Raw genomic sequence first — 18,169 nt, 5'->3', positions numbered from 1 at the left:
TCAGCAACCTTTTTGCCATGTAAGGTAACCTATTCATGAGTTCTGGGGATTTGAGGGCAGACATCTTGGGGGACCCACTGCTCAGCCTGCCACAAACCTCATTACTAATCTAGCATCATGGGACATCATTGATAACCTTTTATAGGGCAGGATGTCTCATTTTGTCCTTTTCCTTCCTTCCATCGTTCCTTTATTTCACAGGTGCTTTGTCTTTCCGTGGTGGCGGACTGAAGCCTAACCACAAGTCTAAGGGTTTGGGTGTGGGCACTGGGGTTATAGGAGCTTTCCAAGCTAGATAAATCTTCAGGTTCCTCCTTAGCAGGCCTGCCTCCAGTCGCATCTGCAGTCTTGGCAGAGGCCCAGCTGACCTGCGAAACTGGATCATGGCACGTTGGTGGCTTAATGAAGGGGAACTGACAGCACAGTGGTCCCACTCCTGCAAAGGGACGGTCTTCACTCAGTAGTCCTGCTGCCTACCTTTCTGGGGAGCCCCGGTCATTTCCCCTACTCGCTTCCACCTCAGCCATAGCGCCCCCTCCCCATGCCTCCCCATGTGCTAATGACTATTAACAAGTCATTCAGTCTCGGTCTCAGTGTTTGGCTCCCATCCTCGAAGGAGCCTGCATACCCTCTCAATTGAACAGCTGGCTACCGCCTTCTAGCAGGACTTTCTGATACCATCACTTGATCCTAAACCAACTTTGAGTCTCACTGTTTTCAACCCTTCCCTATCTGAACCCCTAACTCTAGCCAGCTGGGAGCACTTCTGGGTCTGGTAGGCTTTGCAGTTTTCAGCCTTCCCATGCTTTGCCAGTGCTTTCCCTTCTGCCCAGAAATACTGTCTCCCATCTTTTTGCCCTTGGCAATACCACTTGTTCATTAAAGTCTGCTCATTTCTGTCTTCAGGAAGCCTTCCTAAATGGATCCAGCCACAGGGCTCTGAATGCCAGGGTCACAGTCCACAAGCCACTCATTTGCCTTGTGGCATAGACAGTTTGGTATTGTCATTTCTCACCACATCGTCCCTGCTAGCCTAAACTTCTGGAGTGCAGGGACTAGGTCTTCGTGTCTGAAGGCCCTTCCCCAAATTATGTCCACAGAGCAACTGGCTGGTCCAGGCAACTGTTGGCACACACCCATGCACCTGGGTGCTTCCCTGTGAGGGGCAGGAGCGCCAGGGGTCCCAGAGGAGGCTCAACATGGATGTTCATGCAAGCAGCACTGGTTGGCATAGATCCGGGGTCCAGCAAGGAGAGCGGGAAACGCATCCCTGAAGCCTGGGCTGGGCTGGGGATAATGATGTGTGACAAACACACCCTGGGCCTGCTTATCTTGTTTATTGAAGCATTGTAAGCAGAATTGTAGACATAAAAAAATAAACCAGGAGCAAATACACAGGTCTGGGGGACCATAGCTACAGATGCTGGGTTGGAGGCCTGGGCCAGGGCCCCATGGGGGCATTCTCTACCATGCTTTCTGCTATGTGCTCCCCAAACCTGGGGAAGGCCAAGGTCTAGTTACTGGATAAGAGGGACAGTGGGGCTCTGGGCAGCCAAGGGAACAAGGCCTTGAGACAGCCACCTTCCAAGTGGGGCGCTGCAACTAAGGAGCAGCAATTGGCATAGACCCCACAGCCAAGGGCAGGGCCGGGGCAAGGGTACCTCCCCGGGACACCCTGGGGGTGCTGGGGCTGCTGCCAGAGCATCCCCAGAGTGCACGTGGGGCAGGAGGCTACCAGGAGAGGGAGGAAGGAGCCTGGAGCACAGGGGCACAGGGGCCATGTGCTGAAAGGAGAGCCCCGACCTGGCCTCACAAGCCCGAGTAGGAGGCCTCTGTGGTCTCGGACCATGATGACTCGCGGCGGGAGGACGACGGCTGCCGCTGGTGTGCTCTCTGGCTGCGGCAGCCCAAGCGTGCCAGCAGCCTCCACATATGCTCACGGAACTTGATGCCCACGAAGGCGTAGAGCAGTGGGTTGAGGCAGCAGTGCATGTAGCCCAGGCCTGCAGTGACCGACTTGGCCACATCCACGTGGCTCTCCCGGCCACAGTTGCGGCCCAAGGCGCCCAGGTCCATGAGGGTGTCCACCAGCACCACCAGGTGGTAGGGGGTCCAGCAGAGGGCGAAGGCCACCACAACCACGACGACCAGCCTCATGGCTCGCAGCCGCCGCTGGCCCCTGGAAACCAGCAGCACGGCCAGGATGCGCGCATAGCAGTAGGCCATGACCAGCAGGGGCAGCAGGAAGCCAGCTACCAGCTGCAGGACGCGCAGGGCTGTGCGGCCCACCCGTGGGAAGTCGTACTGACAGTGGGTGGCATTGAGGCGCTCGTCTCGTTGGGCTGACAGGAAGATGAAGTCGGGGATGGCGAAGAACAGACAGAGCCCCCACACGACCCCACAGGTGAGGGTCACACGGGCCGGGGGACCCCGGCGGTAGAGCTGGGTGGCGTGCACGATGCTCAGGTAGCGGTCAAAGCTGATGCATGCCAGCAGGAGGGCCCCGGCATAGAAGTTGATGTTGAAGAGGGCCCCGGCCACCTTGCATAGGCCGGACCCAAACACCCACTGCATGGCGGCGTCAACCGCCCAGAGGGGCAGGGTCAGCACCAGCAGAATGTCGGCACCGCCCGGGGGAGCAGGAAGGTGTCAGTGCTACTGCGGGCCGCCCGCTGGCCCAGCAGCACAGCTGCCACGGCGCCGTTGCCCAGCAGCCCCAGCAGGAACAGGAGACCGTACAGGGCCGGCTGGAAGGCGCGGTCGAAGTTCAGGCTGAAGTCCTGCGGGCATGGCGGGGAGGCACAGCATGAGTCACTCTCGTTTTCTCCATAGTCATAGGAAGAGCTGCAGTTTTCCAGGAGGAAGGCAAGCTCCGAGGCTTGAAACACTTGGCGCTCGCTCATCTGCGGACGAAGGCAGGGAGCGGATCCGGTGAGGCCTTGCAGTCACTATGGGAGCATTTCTCTGAGGGGCTCCTCCATCAGGCAGGCCCCAGGCCAGGGGCATGCCCTGCCACTGCTCCTGCCTTTCTTCAAGGCCTCGCCAATGGAACTCAGAACTCCATCTGCCCAGGCGTGGCCACCACTGCTGCCACCATGCCCACCCCTGGTAGGCAGGGGTAACTTTATCCCAAAGGTTGCTTCTCTCTCACCCTTCTGGACCACCCCATCAGCCTGGGTATCGTGGGCCCAAGGGAGAGCCGTCCTCCCATGCCAAGAACCCTCCTTGCCCCCTCGCCACTCTCCTGGCTCTTCCTTCACGACTCACCTTCTGTTGCCCCAGCCACGCCTAGTTCTACCACCTTCCTCCCCAGGCACCTCCCCACAGTCCCCTCTCTTAGTCAAGTTCCCTCCTCAGTCTTTGCCTAAGGACCCCAACTTCCTGCCCCCCGTGGGGCCTCTCCACAAATCATTGAAGCACCCCCTCATCACATGCTTTTGGCTCCTGATCTTCCTTTCCCAAACATGGAGGCCACCCGCCACCCACTGGGGGTTCCCCCAATCAAACTCTAGTAGAACTATTCCTTACCCCATCACCCTGCAAACCACCCCAGAGCCTCGAGCCTTCTCAGTGCCAGTTGAGTCCCGCATGGAAGAGTAAGCTCCAAGTCAAGAGCTGAAGGCAGCCTTGGCGGCCGTCTGGGGTGAGCCTCTACCTGCTGCATTTCGCAGATGAGGTGCCGAAGCCAGACAAGACAGGGGACTCCCCTGTGGTCCTACACAAGCCAGGGGCCAAGGTGGGTTCCCAGTTCCCTGGCCCAGGGCTCCATTTACCACAACCTCTGCATGCTCTCTGTACTCACCCAACCCTCAGGTGGCCCCAGCTTCAGGAGGGGGAGGTGGGGGTTACCCAGCCCTGACTCTCCCCCAGTATCCTGGGCTCTCTGCTCGGAGTGGCGTAGCTGTGTCCCTCCTGGCCTTCTGGGCAGCGGCACTTACCTCAGGGACCATTGCTGGGCTGGTACTCCGGCTGCCGGCCTGCGTGCTGCCTGCCCCTCAGCCTTGGTGCTTGTGGTCGGGACCTGTGTTACACAGAGGAAGTGAGGGTTTCGCATGATTCTCAGCAGCAACCTCTTCCATGGGGTTGTCCGTACCAGGCCTCTTCAGACCCTGGGCCACGGGAGTTCCTACTCCAGACATTCTCTGCCTGGCCAGGGGAAGCTGCTCTGCAGGTGCTGGCCTGGAGTCTGGGACCAGAGAGACTGGGGCCTGGGAAAGGGCAGGGCATCCAAGGGGAGGGATCGCACCATGAGAGAGAAGCACCATGTCTGGAAAGTGGGGGGCAGCCCCCACTGCCAGGGGCACAAACTGCTGCTCCTGCCTTGTGATAGTCAATGCTTGATGCTCCGAACTTGCATTTGTGGGCCCTGGGCTGGAGCGGATTGTACGTGACTATAGACTGCGTGGCTAAAGGTCTTCAGTCTGTAAAAGAGATGAGCCTCCTTGAAAAATGAAAATATTTATGTTTTTTTAAAGGTTTTATTTTTTTATTGGAGAGAGAGCAAGCGAGTGCGCGCACAAGGAGTGGGGCAGGGGCAGAGGCAGAGGAAGAATCAGGTTTCCCGCTGAGCAGGGAGCCCGATGCGGGCCTCGAACCCAGGGCCACAAGATCACGACCCAAACCAAAGGCGGACGCTTAACGACTGAACCACCCAGGCGCCCCTAAAAATGAAAATATTTTAAAGCAATCCATCACACTGAATCTAGTCTTCCACTATTGCTCCTCCCTGCTAATCAATGGGACGAAGAAAGGGAACTACTAATAATGAACTTGGTATGTGCTAGACAGTGTTATAGGCGCTCTCTCCAACACGGCCTCATTCAAACCACACAACTCCCCTGTGAGGCAGGGGTGTTATCCCCAAGGCCAATCCAGAGCAGGGGGGAAAGTCCTTCAGCAGACACAGCAAATAAGGCTTGGTGCTGGGAATGAAACCATGGCTATCTCTCGCACTGCTTTCAGTCATTTTAAGTGGATAAGCTAGGATATATCTATGCACTTAAAAACAGAAGGCCTGCTGGGACGCTTGGGTGGCTCAGCTGATTAAGCATCAGCCTTTGGGTCAGGTAATGATCCCAGGATCCTGGGATTGAGTTCCACATTGGACTCCCTGGTCTGCAGGGAGTCTGCTTCTCCTCATCCCCCACTCCTGCTTTATTTTCTCTCCCTCTCTCAAATAAATAAACAAAATCTTTTTTTAAAACAACCTGAAATGGTATGTTTTAACATGGCTGCAGCTAGAAAAATCTAATCACCACATGGTGGAAAAGGCCAGTTATAGAACACATCACGTGGAGTCAGACACCACTTATGTAAATTCGAGAAACCACACGCAAAAAACTATACCCTGTTGTTTGGGATGCAGCGATTTGTCCCAGAAGTTTGAAAGAAGGGCTGGAGGGACGCCTGGCTGGCTCAGTCGGTGGGACATGGGACTCTTGATCTCGGGGTCGTGAGTCTGAGCCCCACGTTGGGTGGAGAAATTCCTTAAAAAAAAATCTTTTTTTTTTTTAGATTTTATTTATTTATTCGACAGAGAGAGATCACAAGTAGGCAGAGAGGAAGGCAGAGAGAGAGGAGGAAGCAGGTTCCCTGCTGAGCAGAGAGCCCGATGCGGGACTCGATCCCAGGACGCTGAGATCATGACCTGAGCCGAAGGCAGCGGCTTAACCCACTGAGCCACCCAGGCGCCCCCTTTAAAAAAAAATCTTAACGAAAAATAAAATAAGACAGGGACTGGAGACACTACAAATTCGTGAGAGTAGTCGCTTCTAGGGTTAGAGGGCAGAGGATAGGGTTAGGGAAGGGTACACGAGGTGCTCCCGATTTGGAGGAAAAGCTGTAAACATTTGTGGAGCCGATCAGGCCTTTCATGGTTGCATGCTACACTGGTTTCTCCCCTCCTCCTGGCCCTTGGCCCTCTGCCCCCTTCTCCCCTCCCTATTGCCCTGTTCTCCTTATCCGTAGGGAAAGACTGCCCCTACCTTGTGTCTGCTAAGCAGTTTCCTCTTTCCCTATCTCCCACCGAGACAAAAAGGAGATGCACAGAGACCGAGACATTGAGGCAAAGCAGGTCCACTGGGGTCTAGTTTTCAGGCAGAGGGCTTAGCCAGAGCCTCTAGGCTCAGGCCTGGAATTTGTCTCAAACTTCTTTTTTTTTTTTTTTTTTTAAAGATTTTATTTATTTGACAGAAAGACAGATCACAAGTAGGCAGAAAGGCAGGCAGAGAGAGAGGAGGAAGCAGGCTCCCCGCTGAGCAGAGAGCCCGGTGTGGGGCTCGATCCCAGGACCCTGGGATCATGACCTGAGCTGAAGGCAGAGGCTTTAACCCACTGAGGCACCCAGGCGCCCCTGCCTCAAACTTCTTGATGAGACACATGCTTGCAAGGCAGCAAGCCCCTCTCCACCTTCTGTGGACAGAAGATGTGAGTGTCCTGGCTCTAAACAGCTTGTTGCCCACAAGGTCCGGGCCAGAGGGAGCTGAGGACCCTGGGGGACGTCGGGAGGAGGAGCACAGGTGGGCAGGACCGGTGATACCAGGGGCCTCGAAGTTAGGATGGGTCAGACTTGGCGGTTGACTGCCTGCGGGGTGATGAAGAGGGTTGGAGCTGGGAGCCCTGTTTCCGGCTGCCGGCCCATGAGGAGCTCCCACCAACTGGGCTTTGAGGTGAGAGTAACAAAAATCTCTGTTCGACTTAAAGAAGGGTCTTATATTCTGCAATGATGTCATTCATCCCCCTTTTTGGTGTTAAAAGGATCTTTTCTGTATGAAATTATGCAGGAAAATAGCCAATAGATTTGGAAACAGCTTGTGTTGGCTGAAGTGGGTAAATAACTCCCTTTGGGCCTCCAAATAGAGGTTGGGAAGTCACTGGTCCGTGTACAGTGTCAAAGTCTAGGCATCCCTGGTCCCCCTCCTGTGCCCCGGTCCCCATTGGTCACATGGGGATCATGCACCCCACCTTCCCAGGCTGCCGGCGTGGAGAAATGAGAGAAGGTCGGACATGAGGTTTGAAAAGTTGCAGAGAGCTTTTCTGAGTTGGGCTATAGCCTCTGGCGTGGCTGTGATGGGGTGGGAAGAACTCTGAACTTGACTGGGTCTGGTTCAGGCTCCCCCCATCCCTTACTTGAGGATGTCCTTGAATAATACCATGCCTGAGGGTGACCTCAGACAAGTGCCATACCCATTTCACACCTGTCCCTTTGGCAGGGTTGTTAAGGAGATGAACTGAGCTTGCGGAGACTGCGAGGCCCCTGCCAGGGCCCAGCACATGGTAGGAGCACAGCAGAGAACATTGAGCAAGGGAGGTTGGCTACACATGGGAGTGACAAGGAGCCTTTCAGGTCAAGGGGAACCCCCGGGGTAGGGTGTGCTGCCCTGTGGGCCATGAGCTGGGGTGGCCTCCAGAAAGGTGGGCCCTTGCCTAATCCTCTAGCATTTCACTTCTTTGCCTCAGGTTCCTTGTCTGAAAGGTAGGGGTAAGCCCAGGATGCGCGTGAGAGTTGGGGCTGCTGTGGAGACTGCCGGTGACACCCACAGGTGCGCAGCCCAGGAGTTGCCTGGTGAGCGGCGGGCTCCTCCTCATTCTGGTTACTTTCCATGGCGGCCCTTGGCTTTGGTCCTCTCCTGTCCCAAGCTGCCCACAGGGTAAGTCTGGGGCGGGCCCAGCCCTCACGCGGCAGGAGGGAGAGAAGCCACCACACCAGGGGCTCGCACCCAGAGTTCTGCTAGATGTGCCTCTCCTGCCTCTGCCCTCCCGAGCAGCCAGGGGGGAAGCTTGAAGAGGAAGTTAGTCAGAGCGAAGCTGCTCCGGGCCCCACCTGTGGTCAAGGTGTGAAATGTGCACCTGTCTCTTCTCTGCCACCCATCCCCCTGTTTTTTTTTCTCTTTTTTTTCACACCTCTGGGCTGTGGTTTGGGGAGATGGGAGGCTCAGAGGTCTGAGCCCTGGGCCCAGGCTCTCACAGGAAGGAGGGACTCTACAGTTCTCTGTTGGGCCGATCAGGGAAGGGGGCCATTTCCTTCTCCTTCCCCTCAGTGTCTGCTGCCTCTCGAGACCTCCCTCGTGGAGCCTTGCCATGCCCCTTGGGGCCCTGCTCCAAAAGTGCCAGGCTGCTGGGGCCTGAGCTTCTTGTGGGACTCAGGTGGTGGCCTCAGCTGTGGCTGGACTCTTCTTACAGATGGTTAAGAAGGGTCTTAGCTAGCCACAGGAAGGGCTGTGAGTTTGCCCCATTCGGGGCTGGGACTTGGGGATTCCTTCTGCTGGCCCTTCTCCTCAGAGAAGTACAGTTTAAGCCACAAGGAGGCCCCGGAACTGGGGACCACCCTCGTCTCTGTTTCCTGCAGCTCTGAGCCCTCTTCGGACGCAAGAACATTCTGCATGCTGGGGCCGTGGGGCCAGGGTGTATGCAGTCCAGGCCCATGAGGGTGATTTCCCAAGCTGCAGGGGCCCTCATCATTTTTGTTACTAAGGCCGGAGGGTGTTGCTGCCATTTGTCAAGACGATTCAGGTGGTGAGAACAACAGGTGCCAAGGCAAGAAAGTCAAGAAGAGACTGTCAGCCCAGGGGTGGTCAGTCTGGCCAGAAAGGCAGGCATGTGTGTGAGCAGGAAGGTAGAGGGGGCTGGACAACAGCTCAAGACCCAAGCACAATGACCTTCTCATCATCCCGTCCCCAGCTATGCCTGGAAACTGAGACGTGGAAATAGCTCCCATTCAGCAAACCCGTACTTTCATACACATGATCTCTTATTTTTATTTTTTAGAACTGGGGGAGAGGGACAGAGGGAGAGGGAGAGAGAATCTTAAAAGCCCGACACAGGTCTCGACCTTATGACCCTGAGATCATGGCCTGAGCCAAAACCAAGAGTCGGACTCTCTATCAACTGAGCCACCCAGGCAACCCCACATGACCTCCTCTGAGGGATGGAGGTGGTGACTCAGAGAGGTCAAGTGACTTGTCCCAGGCTAGTTGGCCAGTAGGCCTTGTGACAAGATTCCTATTCACGCTGCTTTCTAATGGGCTGTTCTGACTGCTGAGGCTGGAGACCCCTGCCTGCGCCCCACCCCCCCAAAGCACACTGCTGCCTAAGGACTTGTTCTTCTAAGAGCCACGCCTTCCTCACCATACGGTCCCAACCAGGCATCTTGTGTCCTAGAGTGAGCTTTGCCAAAGCTCATCACAGCCCCATTCTTCTCGCCCTGTTCCTTCCCACCTACCAGGGAGAAGAAACGTCAGAATCTCCATGACGAGAGGTCTGGAGGACCCAGCAAAGACCAGCCACGGGTCAGACGCCTTTTGCGACATCCCCAGGAGAATCTGTGTTGCTCCCGGAAATCGCCATTCTATTGCAGGTCAGCCCTGGAAGGCCTGGCTTGGAAACTTCCCTTATGTGTGGGCTCTGGGTGCCTCTGTTTTCATCCTGGCCCGTACCCGGGGTACCCACCTCAGCTGGGAGGCCAGCCCACACTCTCTAGAGGCATACAGGTGGCAATGCTGTTATGTTGTAATGCACACAAGTCTGACTGTGGAAGCCTGAACTGAGTCCCAGTTGCTCCCATCATGAACGCTTGGGGGATGTCCTCCATGCTGGTGAGCTGGGCTACCCCTTGGAAACAAAGTTATTGGCAGGCCCACCGTTTGGTTGTTGGGTTCCCTTGGGTTGCCCCACGGAGTAAGGTCAAACAGGAGATAAGAACAGCTGAAATGCACTGATTACGTAACTATGTGCCAGGCACTACTCTAAGAGCTTTATTGGGACAAATTAATTTGATTGCTATAACCACATAGTGACTTGGACATTATTACTCTTATCACCCCTGTTTTACAGACGACAGAAACACAGAGTTTAAGGAACTCACTCAAAGCTGCACAGCCAACAAGTGGCAGAAACTTCATGCTCTTGTTTTTTTTTTTTAAGATTTTATTTGTTGGGGCGCCTAGGTGGCTTAGTGGGTTAAAGCCTCTGCCTTCGGCTCAGGTCATGATCCCAGTGTCCTGGGATCGAGCCCCGCATCGGCCTCTCTGCCTGCCTCTCTGCCTACTTGTGATCTCTGTCTGTCAAATAAATAAATAAAATCTTTTTAAAAAAAAGATTTTATTTGTTGATTTGAGAGAGCATGAGAGAGCACAAGTGGCGAGGGGTGGGTAGGGTCAGAGGCAGAGAGAGAAGCAGACTGTCTGCTGAGCTGGGAGCCTGACATGGGACTCGATCCCAGGACCCTGACATCATGACCCGAGCTGAAGGCAGATGCTTAACCAGCTGAGCCACCCATGCGCCCAAGACCTCATGCTCTTACCCATTACAGACACTATAATACCTTTTAAGGTCTGAGGGACTGGGATCGAGGGTGGTGGGCCAAGAAGACTACTTTGGCTCTATCTGTAAGGTTTTCCACAGAGACTGTATTCACATATTAGCTGAGTGATTAAGAAGCCATCCAAAAGGAAAATAAAATTAAGCTATATATCTGGGACAGTCGGTGAAACTTGAATATGGCCTGGAGATGAGAGAATAACCCTATATCTGTGCTCTTTTGCTGATTTCAGCGATGTAAAAAAAGTCTCTGTTCTAGAAAATACACACTTAGATATTTAGGGGTAAAGGGCCATCACATCTGCAACCTACTTACATATAACTTGGAAAGCATATGCGCAGAGCGAGAGAAGGTTCACAGAGCATAGGCAAACCAGGTAAGACGCCAATGGTTGCTGACGTGGGTGTCAGGGAGCTCTCTGTGCTCTCCTGGCAACTTCCCCCTCAGTGATATTCTACTGAAATAAAAGTTACTGAAGGAATCTTCCTTGAACTGGGTGGGGTCGGCATCTGATGCTATTCCCACAAGAAGCTGGGAAACCTCACGTGAAGACAGTGAGGGGAATAAAGGCTCCCTGGCTGTGGCTGGCGGCCTCCTCCCCCAAAGCGCCGTCTGCTCCCACAGTTGTGTCCCCACTGCTTCTCCCTGGCAGGCGCTATTTCCAGAATCCTGGGCTGCTTCTTGCCTTTTCCCTCTATCGGGCTACATGTGACCTCTCAGGCCTGACTCCTTCCCAGTTTCCCTGCACTCTCTTTCTTTTTTTCTGTTGGATTTTATTTATTTATTTGCATTTTAAAAATTATGTTCTGTTAGCCACTGTATAATAAATACATCATTAGTTTTTTTTTTAAGATTATTTATTTATTTATTTGACAGAGATCACAAAGTAGGCAGAGAGGCAGGCAGAGAGAGAGGAGGAAGCAGGCTCCCTGCTGAGCAGAGAGTCCGATGCGGGACTTGATCCCAGGACCCTGAGATCATGACCTGAGCCAAAGGCCGAGGCTTAACCCACTGAGCCACCCAGGCGCCCCACATCATTAGTTTTTAACGTAGTGTTCAGTGATTCATTAGTTACATGTAATCCCCAGTGCTCATCACCCACATGCCCTCCTCAATACCCATCACCCTGTTATCCCCTTCCCCACCCCCTCCCCTCTGAAATCCTGTTTCCCTGCAGCTCCGCTCTGTAGTCTCTCGTGTTTCCTCTCCCTGTAGCCTCTTGAACCAGGAAGGAAAGTGCAGCCTGCTCTCCAGGTGGGAAGCTTTAAGGTCCTTGAGCTCCCTCTCCAAGCCACTCAGCGTCCCTCAAAGAACAGTGGCTGTGCCTGGAGCTTTCAGGGTGACCCCATCCTGGGCTCAAGTGGCTGAAGAGAAGGGGTTAAGATATGCCTCCTTCACAGGGTGTCCCTAAGATGAGAGCCTCGAGTTCTTTCTCCCAAGCAGAAAGAGGCCCGCCAAGTTGAGGGAGTGGCGGGGCGCTGCCCAGAAGGCAGACTCTGCTCCCCCTGGAGTCTGGGCTGGGGCTCTTCGCTGCTGCTGAGCTCAGAAGAGATGCACCTGGAAACCCCGGTACGCCCAGCCCAGAGGTATCCCGCTGAGCAAACACAGCTGACTGGTGTCTCTCCCTGGTTCCTTACCGTGGAGGGCACCCAGTTGTGCCTGAAGCTGCCCTCCTGGGAGCCTGCATGAGGCCCCTTGGTGATGATGGGCCCCATCCCGTGAGGACTTTACCTGCCTGGACTCCTGGGCCTTCTGGAAAATTCCTCAACTACCCAAACAGATCTCCTAAAATCCCAACAGGGTGTGGCATTGGCCTGGGAGGGGCGCTTTTCCCACAGGTCCTAGGCAGGGCTGCGGCTGGTCAGGGCCCTGCTTAGTCTTAGTGTGGAGCCCCTTAGCTCTCCGCTCAGGGCATCGAGTAGCACACGCAGGGCAAGCATCGATGCTTGCTGGTCTGAGCTGACCTGGCCCCGTGTGAGGCAGTGTGGCAGAGCAAGTGATCACAGAGACCATGGGACAGACTGGGCTGGATTCCTAGCTCTGCCATTTGCTGGCCGTGTGAGCCTGGGTGGGTCATTTCACTTCTCTGGGCTCCTCTGCAGATGAAAGGGGGCTGTCCAGGTACAGACGCTCAGATCCCAGCCTGGCGTGCAGTGAGTGCTAGGTGTGACTTGTTAGCTCCCCGCAGCCCACACCCATGGGGGCAGCTTCATTTGCATGGAGGTACCCCACGCCCTAGATGGGGAGGCCTGAGCCTGGGCCCTGAGTTGCAGAATTGGTCAAAGTGCTGCTGCCTTTGACTGTGGGGCCTGGGTACCAGTTTTGAACTCCACACCCAAGTCTTCATGGGTAATGGGGTGAGAGGTCCCTTCGAGACAAGGAGCCTGCCTTGGGGGGGGGGCGTTCTCCAAGCTGTGGGGGGTAGCACGCTCTGGGCCTGGCTTCTGGGGATCAAACCTTTAAAGGAGATTGAGGGGACACCAAATATTCTCTGTGGTACCCATAGTTTCCCCGCTCACACGATACCACATTAATTGTTGCCTTAGCCAAAATGCCTGTTGATGATGACACAGACAGGCACCAACAATATTAATCAGTTCCACTTAGGTAACAGAGCATACCAGGTGTAGTTTTATTTTTAAAATTTTTATTTATTTGAGACAGAGCGAGAGAGAGCGAGCATGAGCAGGGGGAGAAGCAGATGGAAAGGGGGAAGCAGACTCCTCACTCAACAGGCAGCCTGCCTTGGGACTTGATCCCAGGACCCGGGAATCATGACCCAACCTGAAGGCAGATGCTTAACTTTCTGAGCCACCCGGGAAGCCCGCAAGGCACTGTTTAAAGCACCATCATGCATACATATCCTCATAACAAGTCTTTCACGTAGGTTCTATTTATATTCCCATTTTAAAGATGAGGAAACAGATGCAACTAAGTTAAGTAACTGACCCATGGTTCAACGACCAATAAGTGACACAGCCTGGATTTCGAACCAAGCAGTCTGGCTTCAAAGTCCACACTTTCCACCACCCTCTTCTACTGTCTCAGGTTTGAAGAGTCCATGATGTGAATTTAAGAGGAGCAGAGGAGCCTGAAGCTCACCCCCTACCTGGGCCTGACACAGGAGGGGTGTGTTGCTCAGGAAGCGTATTCCCAGCCAGAGTTCCAGAGTGCCTAAGCCTGGGCAGGGACTGGGGCAAGGTTCAGGAGAAACCAAGGCAGGGCCCCTTCTTGGAACAAGGGAGCAAGCCACAGCTGTGTACCAGCACAGAAAAATGAAGCACAGGAGTCTGGAACCATCGGTGGTTACCATGGAAACCAACTGGTGCGGTAAACTCAAAGCTGAGCCTGTCTGGGTCTTAAAAAAAAACAAAAAACAAACAAAAAAACCCAGGCAGGCAAATGATATTTTTTAAAAAATTCTAGATTGTTCTGGAGGATGGCTTAGGATGAACTCTCTGCAGAATGCAGATGCATTTGTAGCATATTTGCTAATGAATAGAGGTCTTTCACACTTAGAGTATCTAAAAGTTACTGTAGCTTCTAATACAGCTGGAGAAGCACTTGCATAGGAAGAGGCCCCAGATTGATGGGACACAGGAGGAGGAAGAAGAGGAGGAGGAGGAGAAGAAGGAGGGGGAGGAGGGAGGTGGTGGGGTTCGGAAGCTATTTGGAAGAGAGTTTAGGAGCAGGTAGGTGCAGGGAAACAGGTTGGAGGGAGACTGCTGGCTGAGGTGGGGGTGGTGGGGGTGGCAGGGAGGGGACAGAAGATGATCCAGAGCCGGAGTCCACAGCACTGACTTGCCAGCGCCAGCCCAATCTGCCTCCAGTAGGTCTCTGCCCACCTTTGCCACGAGGATGGCCTCCACGGTGGCCTCTCTGTTCTCCCTCTGCCTTCGTGTCAAGTCTGGGGAGTCCGGCATAAAAGAGGTCTGTTTAGGGGCACCTGGGTGGTGCAGTGGGTTAAGTGTCTGACTTGATTTTGGCTCAGGTCGTGATCTTGTGGGTCCTGGGATTGAACCCTGCGTCAGGCTCCACACTCAGCGTGGAGTCTGCTTGAGATTCTCTCTCTCCCTCTCACTCTGCCCCTGCACCCCCACTGCTCCCCCGCCTCAGATAAATAAATAAGTACATCTTTTTTTTTTTTTTTTTTTTTAAAGGATATCTGTTTTAGTCTCTTTGAACTCCACCTTCCTGGTGAGGAACCTTTATTTCCTCACATAAAGCCTCTTCCTGTCACTGCTATTACTATCCCAAACAGTGAGTTGTCTGCAGTACAAGCTTTGGCAAACACCAACCCAGAGAGCGAAAGCTGTTCTGTGATCTGGCCCCGGCCTCCTGCTCCAGCCCCAGTCTTCACTCTGCTTTGGGTATCCTGTGTCCCAGGCAAACTGGGCCATATGCTGTTGCAAACACACCCCAGGTATCCAATGCTTGGCTCGTCTCTGCCCACATCCTACCTGCCATCTAGGACCCAGAAGTGCAGCCAGAGCCAGTGAGCCATAAACACTCAAAACTCTCTTTATCTGAGATCTCATGGCCCTGCCCTGAGGGCCCCAGCTGATGGAGCAGGACAGAAAGGAAAGGTGAGATGCCACAGGGGGAGCAGTGGGAAGTTTCAGTACCCCATGCCTACCTTCCCAACACAGAAACAGACTGAAGAAATTCATTTTTAGAAGATTTTATTTATTTATTTGACAGAGAGAGAGAGGACGAGAGAGGGAACACAAGCAGAGGGAGTGGGAGAGGGAGAAGCAGGCTTCCCGCCAAGCGGGGAGCCTGATGGGACTTGATCCCAGGACCCTGGGATCATGACCTGAGCTGAAGGCAGACACTTAACTGACTGAGCCACCCAGGCACCCCAGACTGAAGGAATTCTGCAGGGCAAGTGTCTGAAGAGAAGTAGCCTTTGCCAATCCAACCCCCAGCCTTCTCACCCTCAGAACCATTCATTCCACTGTTGTGGACCAGCCTACCCCAGGTTCTAGAGGCTCTCGCTGTGAGTCCAGCTGAGTACAGACACGATATAGCACACTACTGGTAAATGGACTTTTAGGGCAGTTATTGGTGTTGGTCAGGCCTGGATTTCAATCCCATATTAGCCACTGAACAGCTGGATGATCTGGGCAGGTCACTGCACTTCCCTGAGTCTCAGTTTCCTCCTCGGCAAAATCGAGATAATATCTACCACACATGGGGAAGAAGAAATGGTTCTTGAGAAGATTAACATGCAACTAACGTAGGGAATCACCTAGTGAAAGGCTTTACCCAATCTAAAGGAGCGACCCCCCATCCCTCTCTACCCTTTCAGCTCATTTTATGCTCTTCTTAGCGTTAGTCACTACCTGGTATTTATTCGCTTATTTGCTTACTGACTGTTTTGTTAGAATGTACTTTTCACAAGAGACATGATTTTTCCTTTTTGTTTTTATTATTTTTATTTTCACTATTTACGTATTTATTTATTTTTAGAGATTTATTTATTTGAGAGAGAGAGAGAGAGTGAGAACATGACCAGTGGAAGGGGCAGTGGGAGAGAATATCCAAGTGGACTCTGGCTGAATACGGAGCTCGACACTGGGTTCCATCTCAGGAACCATGAGATCATGACCTGAGCAGGAACCAAAAGTCAGACGTTTAACCGACTGAGCTACCCAGGTGCCCCTATTTTTGCTTGTAAAATCACTCTATCTTTCGTGGCTTGAGGCTTGAGTAATTTCTGATATATATAGTGGGTGCTCATAAATATTTATTGAAAGAGTTTATAAGCAAGTGCATAGTAGGTTCTGAAAGGGTAGAGGCACGATGAATCTGTGTGTGGCTATAGCTCACACATAAAGGTCTTGCACACACGCATCCTGCAATGCTGTGAGTTCTGCTCCCTGCTGCTTGGCTAGCATGTGACCTAGCACAAGGTACATTCCGGGGAGCACTCATCCAGGGCCTGTGTTTGAGAAACAGTGCCCGTTAGCATAGGAAACTTTTGGTGAAGCTATAAAAACAAGAGCTGGGGTGCCTGGGTGGCTAAGTTGGCTAAGTGCTAAGTGCCTGCCTTTGGCTCAGGTTGTGATGGTGGGGGTGGTCCTGGGATCAAGTCCCGCATCTGTGGCTCTTTGCTCAGCAGGGAGCCTGCTTCTCCCACTGCCCCTCCCCCTGCTTGTGCTCTCCTTCTCTCTCTGACTAATCAGTCTTAAAAAAAAAAATGAAGAGTTACTGATCTTATTCGGTCACTGTATCAGCTTCCTAGGGCCACCATAAGGAATGTCCACACACTGGGGGGGGGGGGCCTTAAAAAAAAACAAAGTTTTGTCCCCCTGCATTCTGAAGGCCAGAAGTCCAAAGTCAAGGTGTTGGCAGGGCCACACTCCCTCAGAGGCCCTAGGGGAGAATCCATTCTTTGCTTCTTCCAGCTTCTGGTGGCTGTTGGCCATCAAACCTTGGCTTGTGACCCTGTCACTGCAATCTCTGCCTCTACATCTTCAGACAGTACCCTCTTCTGTGGGTCTGCTCTCCCTCTGTCTCTCTCTTATAATGGCACTTGTTGATGGAATTTGATGTCCACCCAGATAATCTAGGAGAGACTCCTCATCTCAAATTGTTTTTTTAAGATTTTTTTAAAAGATTTTATTTATTTGAGAGAGAGAGGGAGAGAGCGTGGATGAGAGAAAGCATGAGCGGTGGAAAGCGGCAGAAGGAGAGGGAAAGGAAGGCTCCCTGTGAGCAGAAAGCCCCACAACATGGGACTCAATCCCAGGACCCTGGGATCATGACCTGAGCCCAAGGCAGCAGCTTCACCGACTGAGCCACCCAGGCGCCCCACGTCTCAAAATTTTGAACTTAATTACGTCATGAAGACCCCATTTCCAAGAAAGGATGTCAGATAATGTACATAGTTTCTAGGGTTTAGGACTGGATGGCTCTTTGGGAACCATTCAGTTTTCCACAACTCCCCGGCTATCACTATAGAGTATATTTTGAGCCAGGATCACTTGTGAAAAATGTGCTTTTGGAAAGAATGGGCGTGGAGACAGAAGTAGGGTACAGGAAGAAACAACTTGAAATTTGGAAAGGATACTACAGATCGTCAGACCCTTCTCAGCATGGGAGGAATAGGGCTGGATACCGATGGAGCTCTCCTGCTAATTCTTTTTGTGGGTCAAGGACTGGGACCCACTGCTTACAAAGATGTGGAGAGGTAATTATGCCTGATGGAGAGTTATGACTGCGCTGTGCTTCTCATTTAATTGGGCTGGGGAGGGTGTCTGGGCTTTGGGCGGCTTTCAAGAGCTCTCCAGGTAATTGTAATGCGTAGTAAGAGCGGAAAACCACTAGGCGGGAGTGCTGAGGAGATGCGCGTTTCAAACACAGCTGTTAATGAATATTATATTGAAGAGTGGTAATAAAGTTCACAATGTTGACATCAATTATTAACCCTCTTGACCTTCTTGGGGGAGATAATACTGGATGTGAAAAGTGCCAGGAACACTAGCTGCCTGGGGGGAGGGGGGTTGTGGGGTGGGATGGGGGCGGGGATGCTGGGCAAGGAGGAGGTGCGGAGAGAAAGCAGAAAGCATGGCGGGAGCCAGGGATGGTCAAAAGCCTCAGGCCCTGGTTGGAGACTACAGGGCCAAGGCTAGGGCATGGAAATAGGGAGCCAGCAGAGAACTGCCAGGACTTGCGAGGAAGAAAGAGGAGGTGTTAATTTATTTTTTTTTAAGATTTTATTTATTTATTTGACAGAGAGAGAGAGATCACAAGTAGGCAGAGAGGCAGGCAGAGAGAGAGAGGAGGAGGCAGGCTCCCCGCTGAGCAGAGAGCCTGATGTGGGGCTCGATCCCAGGACCCTGTGAT

The 18,169-nt window shown here is 53.1% G+C and overlaps 1 protein-coding gene across 1 annotated transcript in view; it reads right to left on the bottom strand.

The window, feature by feature from the left end:
* Positions 1–1,322: 1,322 nt before the first annotated feature.
* Positions 1,323–18,169, bottom strand: part of CXCR3 (C-X-C motif chemokine receptor 3) — a 25,340-nt gene continuing 8,493 nt past the window's right edge. The window contains 3 exon segments of the mRNA XM_059384847.1: positions 1,323–2,627; positions 2,630–2,903; positions 3,939–4,021. Coding sequence (XP_059240830.1) covers positions 1,810–2,627; positions 2,630–2,903; positions 3,939–3,950 — 1,104 coding nt within the window. The 5' untranslated portion in view covers positions 3,951–4,021 and the 3' untranslated portion in view covers positions 1,323–1,809.

Source organism: Mustela nigripes, chromosome X, assembly GCF_022355385.1.
Source record: "Mustela nigripes isolate SB6536 chromosome X, MUSNIG.SB6536, whole genome shotgun sequence".
Taxonomy (NCBI): domain Eukaryota; kingdom Metazoa; phylum Chordata; class Mammalia; order Carnivora; family Mustelidae; genus Mustela; species Mustela nigripes.
Note: the sequence above shows the minus strand (reverse complement) of the source record. Positions and strands in the feature narration are given on the sequence as shown.